Source organism: Dipodomys merriami, unplaced genomic scaffold, assembly GCF_024711535.1.
Source record: "Dipodomys merriami isolate MVZ:Mamm:240054 unplaced genomic scaffold, mDipMer1.0.p SCAF_3, whole genome shotgun sequence".
NCBI lineage: Eukaryota > Metazoa > Chordata > Mammalia > Rodentia > Heteromyidae > Dipodomys > Dipodomys merriami.
In genome coordinates this window covers 86,989,065-87,000,038 of record NW_027204492.1, presented here as the reverse complement: position 1 = coordinate 87,000,038, position 10,974 = coordinate 86,989,065, and the positions used below count along the sequence as shown (strand labels likewise).

The 10,974-nt window shown below is 40.5% G+C and overlaps 1 protein-coding gene across 1 annotated transcript; it reads left to right on the top strand.

The window, feature by feature from the left end:
- Window positions 1-10,249: 10,249 nt before the first annotated feature.
- On the top strand, window positions 10,250-10,600 carry LOC138839630 (large ribosomal subunit protein eL42-like). Its single transcript, XM_070039197.1, has one exon. It carries the CDS (start codon window positions 10,250-10,252, stop codon window positions 10,568-10,570), a length of 321 nt encoding a protein of 106 aa, XP_069895298.1. The 3' UTR covers window positions 10,571-10,600.
- The last annotated feature ends 374 nt before the right edge of the window (window positions 10,601-10,974 follow it).

Genomic DNA, 10,974 nt, shown 5'->3' with positions numbered 1-10,974 from the left:
TTAGGAATTAACCTAGACAAAGATGTAAAGGAACTATTTAATGAAAACTATAAAAAAGTAAATAAAAATTATAGAGGACACCAAGAAATGGAAAGAACTTCCATGTTCTTGGATAGGCAGACATAATATAGCGAAAAAGGCCATACTGCCAAAATTGATATAAAAATTCAACGCAATTACCATTAAAATCCCAATGACATTCATTACTGAAATACAGAAAACAGTCCAAAAATTCATATGGAACAACAAAAGACCTAAAATAGCCAAAACAATTCTAGGCAAAAAAGACAACACTGGAGGGATCTCAATACCAAATTTCAAACTCTATAATAGAGTCATAATAAGAAAGACAGTTTGGTACTGGCACAAAAACAGACCTGAAGACTTATGGAATAGATTACAAAATCTAGAAATAAAACCACGCGCTTACAGTCAGCTGGTATTTGACAAAGGAGCCAAAGACATACAGTGGGAGGAGGCATAGCCTCAACTACTGGTGCTGTGAAAACTGTGCAGCGACATGCAGAAAATTAAAAGTGAACCCCAGCCTGTCACCATACAGTAACATCAACTCAAAATGGATTAAAGACCATAACATCAAACCTGAAACTCTGAAACTACTGCAGGCAGAGTAGGAGAGACACTCGAACTTATGGGCACAGACATGATCTTTCTGAGCAGAGTCCCAGGGTCACAATAAATTGGAGAGAGACTCTAAAAATGGGACTACCTTAAAATAAAAAGTTTTCACACAGCTAAAGACATTACAAACAAACTAGAAAGACAGCCATCTAATTGGGAAAAAATGTTTACCAGCAATATATCAAAGCCCTGATATCAAGTATATACAGGGAACTCAAGAAACTAATCCCTCCCAAACCTAACAAACCAATTTCTAAATGGACAAGGAAACTGAAAGGGGACTTCTCAGAAGAAGAGATTAAAAAATGGCAAAGAAACACATGAGGAAAATCTTCACCATGCTTGGCTGTAAAGGAAATGCAAATAAAACCAACCCTGAGATACCACCTTACCCCAGTCAGAATGGCCCACATCCTAAATTTAGTGAATGACAAATGCTGGAGAGGATGTGGATAAAGAGGAACCCTATTGTACTGCTGGTGGTAAAGTGCACTAATATAACCACTTTGGAAAGCAGTCTGGAGGTTCCTCAGAAAGCTAAATGTAGACCTCACATAGGACCTGACAATACCACTCCTAGGTATCTATCCTGAGCAACAGGAACGAGGATACAAGGACACATGCACCTCCATGTTCATTGAAGCACTGTTCACAATAGCCAAGATATGGAAACAACCCACATGCCCCACTACAGATGAATGTATACAAAAATTGTGATACCTATATACAGTGGAATATTATGCAGCCACTAGAAAGGACAAAATAATGGCATTTGCAGGTAAATGGATGGAACAAGGAAAAATCATTTTGAGTGAGGTAAGCCAACAACAAAGAGACAAATGGCACATGGTCTTCCTGATAAGTGGATGTTACATCCAAAATGTAAGGAGATATGACAAAGTAAACAGGACTTGAGAAAAAAGGACTTCCACTCATCTTGTCATAACATTACTAAATTACCTCATTTTGCTGATCACATATATGTTATATATGTGCACATCTGAGGGAAGCTAGAAGAAGGGCACAGAAACAGAGGGAAACAAGGGAAAATATACAATAGTGGGATCCATCAGCTGCACTGGACATTGATGAAAATGAACTAACCAACTCAAGGGCAGCGATAGGAAGGTAAGGAATGAGAGAGATAGAGCAAACAGCTAACACCAAGCAAAAGGAAAGAAATGTACATATCATCTGATGCAGAAGAAATAGCAGTATTGTCAAAGCTCATAGAATTTGCAAACTTTATAGACCACAATAATGACAATTTGCCTCATGAAGGTTAGAATATATTTGTGATTTTAACTAAGAATCACTATCTCACAATACTATGAAATATGTGAAATTTATGTAATCAGTTAATCACAATAAAAATTCTAAAAATCTTTTGCTAATAAATGAATGGAATGACCAGCTGCAGAATAAAAAAAATATTTTCACATCTGAGAGGATTTCCAAAAATATTTAACATGACTGGATATTAAGGAAAAGCATTTTTTAATAAGATATCAATACAAATCTATGAAAATGGCTTTATAGTGAGAATATGAGAATATTAAACACTGAGAAAACCTTGATAAAACTGATCTCATTCATTGTTGGTGGATATACAAAATGGCACACATGAGCTGGAAAGGTTTGACAGTTTCTTTCCCTTTTAGTGCAAGTCCTGGAACTTAAACTCAGGGTCTGGGCCTGTCACGGAGGTTTTCTGCTCAAGCCTACTGCTCCTGCTTCCCATCTAGATTTTTGGTGGTTAATTGGAAAAAGAGGGTCTCATGGAGTTTTGCTTCCTACCAGGATCCTCAGCTATAAGTCTCCTGAGTATCTGGGATTGTATATTTAAGCCACCCATGACCAGAACATTCTCTCTCTTTCTCTCTCTTCCCTCTCTCTTTCTGCAGTGTGTGTGTGTGTGTGTGTGTGTGTGTGTGTGTGTGTGTGTGTGTGTGCGCGCGCGCGTGTGTACTGATATTTGGACACAAGGCTTCATGCTCTTCTTAGCTTTTTTCGCTCACAAGTGAGGTTCTACAACCAGAGACATGCTTCCACTTGCCCCTCACAGGTTCTTCTAGTACTAAACATATTATTATCAACCACCCAAAAAACAGTGAACATATACTCAACATCTGACCCATCAACTGCACTTCTAGGTGCTTAACATGATGCAATGAATTTATACTGACACAGAAACCTGGGTGAATAAACATAATGCTTTTTTTCTTATTATTTTTGTAATACTAGAGCTTGAACTCATGGCCTTATGCATGTGGGTCAGGCTCTCTTATTACAAATGAGTGACACCTGCACCCTTCTTTGTCCTGGTTATTTCTAATGCTAACCTGGGGCTTGCATTCAAGGTCTGGGCATTATTGCTAAACAATTTCTCTCCAAGTGTAGTTCTTTACCACTTGAGCCACAGATCAACTACTGGAATTTTGGCATTTAGTAGGAGATAAAGTTCTGTCACTGACTTCCCTACTGAGCCTGACTACTGACTTCCAATTGGAAGCCTCAGATCTCAGCCTCCAGAAATGTTGGGATTACAGGAAGGGACACCAGCACCTGGGTGTGCTGGGATTTTCTTGTTGTTGTTGTTGTTGTTGCTGTTGTTGTAGTTTCATTGGCCTTTAGGATAAGAATCTCAGTTCTTGTCCAGGGGAGCAATTGTGCTGTGCTGGGCTTATTTTAGGCTTCCCATTACACTTAGAACAGGAAAACAGCTCTTTGTTGAGGTTTCTAAAATTTATCTCCAGTGGCTAGACTTGAACCATAATTCTACCCATCTCAGCATTCCAAGTATCTAAGATTATACATGTAAGGCACTGATACCTAGCTATCAGGTATATTTTGTTTACATATGTACAAGGGTGTTTGTTTTTGTGTGTGTGTGTGTGTGCATGCACATCTGCACACAAGACCTGGAGCTGTTTTGTTCAGGGTTGAGCTCGAGCTCTGTCATTTCTGGCTTTTTTCACACTAAATTGTAAATGTAAGTCTTACAGATTTTTTGCCCTGTCTGCCATTAAATCTCCATCCTCCAGGTCTCAGCCTCCTGAGTAGTTAGCATTCTAAACAGGAGCCACCAGCACCTACCTCACTTTTTTTTAATAGATAAAAATTGGGGTAGGTGCCGGTGGTTCACACCTGTATTCCTAACCCCTTAGGAAGTGGAGACCAGGAGGATGGAGATTTGCATGCAGCCTGGGCAGCAATGGCAGAGAGATGCTTATCTCCAAGTAGCCAGAAATAAGCTGGAAGTGGATTGTGGCTCAAGGGGAAGAGAGGCAACCTTGAGTGTAAAAGGCAAGTGTGAGCTTGAGGCCCTGAGTTTAAGCCCCATAACAGAACACACAGTAAATCAGAGTGGACAATGTATCAGCTACAGAAAAGAACAGCTCATAATTGTATGTGGGTTAATCTTTCATAAAAAGCCACTGAGAGGATGAATTAGAAACCAACACATGTACCTGCGGCAGGCAAGCTGGGGTCAGAAATGTGAGTGACAAAAATAAAAATTTGCAACACCAAAAAAGAGAAAAGAAATGGGAATGGAACTTTTTACCTTTTATTGCCTTGTGGATTTTGAATGTGATAAGTAGATTTTCAGTTTAGAAAGAATGCTAAGAATATAGAAAATAGTACTGGGAAAGAAAAAGAGAAAGGAGTATCAATGGGTAGGAAAAAGAAGCCCAAGAAAAGTTTTCTAAATACTAGGAGGAACTGAATTCAGGAAAAGAAGATCAGTTTCCTCTCTTCAGAGACAGCTGGCATGATTTGACCTTTGGCCTGATCCCTTACACTGGCTCTGGTGCCCAGGAAGGAAGAAGTTTCCTTGTTGACCAAGGGAGATGTCCACCTTTGTTAAAGGACAAGAAGCAGCAGCACATAGCATGTTAGCTTGAACAACTTTCATGGCTGTTCATGTGCATTCCTCTTCCTTTTCTCCTCAGAAAGATGTTATTTGTGTCCATGTCAACTATACTTCAGAAGGAGGCTTCTAAATCTTGTGAAGGTCCTTAGGTGTTTTTGGGTTTTGTGTTGTATGGCAGTACCTGGGATATGGATTTGAACTCAGAGTTTCACACTTGGGTAGCTTTATCACTCACAACTTATGCTCTACCACTGGAGTCACCCCTCCAATTACTTCTTTTTGCTGGTTAATTACAGATGGAGTCATTCATTCTTTTCTGCCCCCTGTTAGCTTGGAACCTCAGTTCTCTACGTCTTAGCCTCCTGAATAGCTAGAGTTACAGAAATGGGCCACTGGCACCTGGTTGATAAGTATGTGTTCCTTGTGATATTTTTCACTGTGAATTACATATGTTCTTCAAAATACCCTCCCCAAATTCAACTTGGTTCTTTTTAATATTGAAAGCAGTGATCAACCATCTAGGAGTTCACTAACTACTGCTTCTCTCAGCATACTTCAGCTGTCCTGCTTTTTTGAGGCTTAGTCTCCACATTCCCAAATCTCTCCTTTCGTCCCTCTAACTTAGTTGTCATCATACTATGATATTCAAGCCTGCCTCCACTACATTTTTCTCTGGACTAAATTCCTTCTAGCCTTTTTTTTTGTTTGTGCTAGTCCTGGGGCTTGAATTGACCCTGAGCTTCTTGCTCAAGACTAGTACTTACACATGAGCCACAGTTCCACTCTGACCTCATGCTGGTTAACTGGAGATAAGAATCTCATGGACTTTCCTGTCTGTGATGGTTTTTAATGGTGATCCTGAGACCTCAGACTGCCACATATCTGGATCATAAGCTTCAGCTACTGATATGCAGCCTATATATTCATTTTAATTATTTTAAATAACAATATTTTAAATCAGATCTTTAAGAAGCATTCATCATAAACACTAAAGTAGGAACTAAACATTATTTGTGCCTGAAAAGATATACAAAACCCACCAGATTTTCTTTTGACAGAGAGCAAGTAGACTATTCAGTAAAGGATATGTTCACTCATCTAGCACCACAAATCCAGACTTAGGAACTCCAAGCACCAGGAACAAAGATGGGACAGACTAAGGATTTTGGAAACATAAGGATGGGTTAAGCAAGGTGCCAGTGGCTCACATCTGTAATCCTAGCTACTCAGGAGGCTGAGATCTGAGGATCACAGTTCAAAGCCAGCCTGGACAGGAAAGTCTGTGAGACTCTTATGTCCAATAAACTAACAGAAAACCAGAAGTGGTGCTGTAGCTCAAGTTGTACAGTGCTTGCCTTGAGCTGAAGAGTTGAGGATAACACCCAGGCCCAGAGTTCAAGCCTCATGACTGTCAAAATAAAAAAAGACAGGTTAGCTTTATTTTCTTTTTTTTCCTCAAGACTATAGTTGCACTGCTAAATTATTTGGTGCTTAAAAGGAAAGTGGAGTCTCAAGGACTTTCTGTTCAGCTGGCTTTGAACCACCATCCTCATATCTCAGCCTCCTGAGTAGCTCAGACACCCATGTGAGTAACCATTCCCAACAGTAAGGAACATTTATGTAATGGTCCCTATTTTGTGCTGGTGTAATACAGGATCTAGCTAAGGAAAATGGGGCTGTTTATCTACTACCCATCCCCTCCTTTTCATAGTCTCATCAACCATTCTGTGTCCCATTCACCCTGTCCTGACTCTGTCAGTTTTCTATCATGGTCCTGAGTTGAGGACTTTTCTACTTGCTTCCTCCTGGGCATCTCCCATTGCATGGTAAAGAGCACCTGTGAGCAGAGCAGAAACACTGAGGGTTGTTCCATTATAGCTACTCTCCAATCAATCTTGTGACACTTTCTATGTTGGAACTCTCAAATAACTGAAATGTCTAACTAGCTACATTATCAGCTTCCTGAGGAATGTAGATGGTAAGCCTCTTTATTTTGAGGAAAGGAGTATCATTTTCTTAACGATCAAAAATATGAAAAATTCCATGGCTGGTGGCGCACTCATGAAATTTCAGCCACTCAGAGTCTGAGATCTAACAATTTCACTTCAAAGTCAACCAAGGCAGGGAATACCATGGACCAGATATCTCTAAGTGTCCACCAAAAAGCAGGAAGTAGAGCAATGGTTCTAGAGCCAGGACACTAGCCTCAAACAAAAAAGCTCAGAAGCCCTGAGTTCAAGCCTCAGGACTAGTACAAAGAAAAAAATTAAAAAATGAGAAGCTGGGGTGTGGCTTAGTACAGTTTCTAATATACATGACTCTACATTCAGCCTAAATCACAGAGAGAGACACAGACTGAGATAGAGAGACATAGACAGAGTGAGTTTGTGCTGATGAAGGTGAAAGGGAGTGAAGAAGAGGCAGAGGAAGAAGAGGGAAAGGTGTAGGGAGGAGGAAAACAAAGAGGTAGGAGTAAGAAAAATAAAGAAGAGGGTAGGAAATGAGCAGGAGGAAAAAAGAAAGAGAGAAAGGAGGAAAAAGAAAGGAAGCATGATGAAGGATAATGAACATGGGAAAGAAAGAAGAAGATGGAGTAAAAAGGAGGAAAGAAGAAAGATAGGAAAGAGGAGGAAGGAAGGAGGGATTAAGTCTGGCTAAACAGTGAGTACATGCCTTGCCTTGTACTTTCCCCAAAAGGCATAGCCTATAGTGACAACAACAGGACACTGAGTTATCAACAGATACTTAGTTGTTTAAAGAATACAAACTTCTCCTTTCACTATTTGGCCTCCTGACTGCTGGCTGGGATGTGATCCATAAAATCTGGTCAATGTTTCGTTCAATTCCATGTCTGGGATTCCTTTTCCAAGTCCTGACTCATAGCTTCAAATCTGTCCATTCTCCAGGACTAGTCAGGGCAAAGGTGTAAATACCAAGGGTTGATCTGGGAGGCTTCACACCTGAGTTTGATGTCTGCTACAAACTACCTATGAAGCCTACACCAGTGATCCAATGTTTAATTTCCTTATCTGAGGTCTGCTTTCTCTGAAGTTATTGTGAACATTCTAGGAAATACAACAAAAAGCACTAGCTATCTTGTAATTATGTCAAATTCTGAAGTGTTTCCCCCACACACTGGGTGCATGTGTGTGTGTGTGTGTGTGTGTGTGTGTGTGTGTGTGAGAGAGAGAGAGAGAGAGGGGGGGGGGAGGGAGGGAGGGAGGGAGGGAGAGAGAGAGAACAGGAGAGAGGGAAGGAGAGGGAGGGAGGGAGGGAGGGAGGAAGGGAGGAAGGGAGGGAGGGAGGCAGGAAGAGTACTCAGAGCATGATGCTCTCACTTTTACCTAGTTCTCTGCCACTTGAGTCATACCTCCAGTCTAAACTTTTCCTGATTAATCACAGGTAGAATCTAGTGACATTTGTTTTTACCTGGCTGGCTTCAAAACACGATAGTCAAGATCTCAGCCCACTGAGTACATAGGATGACAGGACTGAGCCATCAGGACTAGCCTCCAAAGTCTGCTTCTTTTCTAGGTCTTACCTTTCCAAAATGACAAAAACATTTTGTGGGCCTATGGTAGGACTTCTCTACCCACCTCCTCTTGGCCTCAGGCAGCAAAATACTGCCTGAAGCAAACAGTGGTTTGATAAATGTGAATAAAAACCTGTTGGAAAGTACTTCACTACCCTTGTGACACTGAATGCTGAGCCTGTGTTGGACACTGGGAGGGAGGTGGCAGGGGTAGATAACTGTCAGCTGAAGCCAAAAAAATGAACAACATGCTGTTCATTCTACAATGCAGTTTCTGCAGTGTTTTCAACATGCAAGGCTCCTCCTGTCTTTCTGCTCTGCCCTCTTAAATGTGTGTTGTCTTCATGCTGCTAATATAGCTCCTTGCCCATTACATATTGTGACTGTGTTTTAGGTACTGAAAGTGAAGCAGGTGAATAACAAAAGGCCAGTGAGCTCTGCCCCCTTTCAAAAGAAAACGATAACTTTCTCAAAGCCAAACTCAGGAGAATCTCACATACATCTTATTTGCTAGAGCTGGGTCAAATGGTTGTTCTCACTTCAAGGGAGGCTAGAAGGTGAGCCTCTTTACAAGGCACAGGGAAAATGTGAGGCTGTATTGGAAAAGATAGGAAGAATGGGCAACTCTCGTTAGATGCCACATACAACTTATACTCTGTTTAGTTTACAAAGCTACTTAGGTGTCAAATATCAGGGCTCCAATCTGGAGAGCACTGCCCACCTCACATACATTTCTACACCCTTCTTATTCTGTTTGCTCTCCTTATATCCACTCTGGATCAACATTCAATGAGGATTCTTGGTCTATAGCTTCCTACATCTGTTTATCTCCACAGAACAAAGGAGGTCCTCTAGTAAAACATTAAGGAAGAGGAAGATTCATTATGTTTTGCAATTGCAAAGAAGAAATTAGAAGAATGAAGAAAATGCATAGTGGAAATGTGGTGCTACCTTCATATATCTTTCTGAGTGTGTATGGGCAGAGGTGGGTGGTAAATGGTCCTAGGGCCTGATTGAACTCAGCCTGGGAGTGCCCCTGAGACTTTGGTATCAAGGCTAGCATACTACCCCACTGAGCCACAGTGCCATCCCATTCTTTTTAGCAATTAGAAATAAGACTCTCAGTGAATTTCCTACTCAGAATGGCTTTGAACAGCTTTCCTTAGATCTCAGTTTCCTGAGTAGCTAGAAATATAGGTGTGAGTTAGTGATGTCTAGATTGCAAATATCTGTTTTCAAACCTTTCCTGGGGTTTTGGATTAGAAGAACTGCTTTGACTTTCCCCCTGCCTGAATGAAGCCAGGACCATGGGGAACATTGAGGCTGAGATTTACTGGCTCTCAGTGTGAGGCAAGACCAGGGAGAACAGTGCTGTAGGTTCCATTTCCAAACTAGCTAGCCAAAAGTAGGGCAGGTAGAGTGGCTCATGTGACAAAGGACTAGCCAAGCAGCAGGAAGGTCCAGATTCAACCCCAGTAGTAAGGAAAAAAGAAGGTATACACATGCCCAATAATTATGTTCAGGTGAAATGGTTGGAAAAAACTCATAAAAAGATATTAAGAAAATATTTTTATTAGCATGTCCTAGACAGATGCTAAATAAATTACACGTCTTCATTCTATAAATATATTCTTCAAAAAATAGCACTTGCTGTCTAGAAACTATCTTCATGTACAATAGCCCAAAAGGCTAAGAATAAAAAGGGAGGAAAAAATATACTATACAAAACTTAATTACTAAGAGCAGGAATGGTTATATACTAATATCAGATTTCCAAGAGGCCTCTCCCAGTTGACTCACCGAGAATGTGCTATTCCTCCAGCACCAAGTCCTAATAAAGTGAGTGAAATGTTGCCTATGAGAGAAGCTTGCTGGAAATTCTGTTCCTGAGACATTATTGGGGACTGGTCAAGTGGAAACCATTGCCTAACACTTTACAAAATATCAGACTCCTAGTAGGAAACCACAGTATAGCCACATGGTTTGTAAAATGACCTGAGTACAAATGAAGTGTCTTTTAATTTCTAGTCAGTTTTGAGGGGAATATTCTCAAGTCTAAGTTGATACCCATCCAGACATTTACTTTTCTATAAGACATTGCAAAGCAGAGCTGTTAAGGCTATGGTGTCAACTCTTTTCTGAACAGATTAGAAATTAGGAGGCTTCTTTATTTTTGGCGCTGCTGCAGGCTTCCTGCCATCATGGATAACATTCTTAAAACCCGCCATACTTTTTCTAAGAAGTGTGGCAAGCACCAACTTCACAAAGTAACACAGTACAAGAAGGGCAAGAATTCTCTGTATGCCCAGGGAAAGCGTCGTTATGACAGGAAGCAGAGTGGCTATGGTGGTCAGACTAAGCCAATTTTCCAGAAAAAAGCTAAGACTACAAAGAAGATTGTGCTGAGACTTGAATGTGTTGAGCCCAACTGTAGTTCTAAGAGAATGCTAGCTATTAAGAGATGCAAACATTTTGAATTGGGTGGAGATAAAAAGAGAAAGGGGCAAGTGATCCAGTTTTAAGCTCCAACTTTTGTTATGAAGACAATAAAATTGTGAATTCAAATTAAAAAAAAAGAAATTAGGAGGCTTGAGATCTTATGCCAGGATGAATCACATTTGTGCAAAAATTTTGTGCAGTGAGTCATTCTGACCTGTTCTGCAAATGGACAGACTCTAAAAGTCAAATTCCAAAATGTTCACTGAGGCTATGCTCCCTTACTCTTAGTTTGCATAACTTCCCACAGAACTTTGTAACTAAAGCATTATCCTAACACCAATACCAGCTGAAGACAGAAGTATATAGTCTTATCTTTCATCAACTTTCTCAAAAATCTGCAAAAAGATTAGAAGAGAATCTATCAAGGCAACTCAATTGGACCATTCCTACATGGCTTGTACTGCATCTATGCAAAGTTGATTGAAAA

Bases quoted from the DNA above. Each gene is read 5' to 3' on its own strand.
- LOC138839630 (XM_070039197.1), top strand. From the start codon at position 10,250: ATGGATAACATTCTTAAAACCCGCCATACTTTTTCTAAGAAGTGTGGC.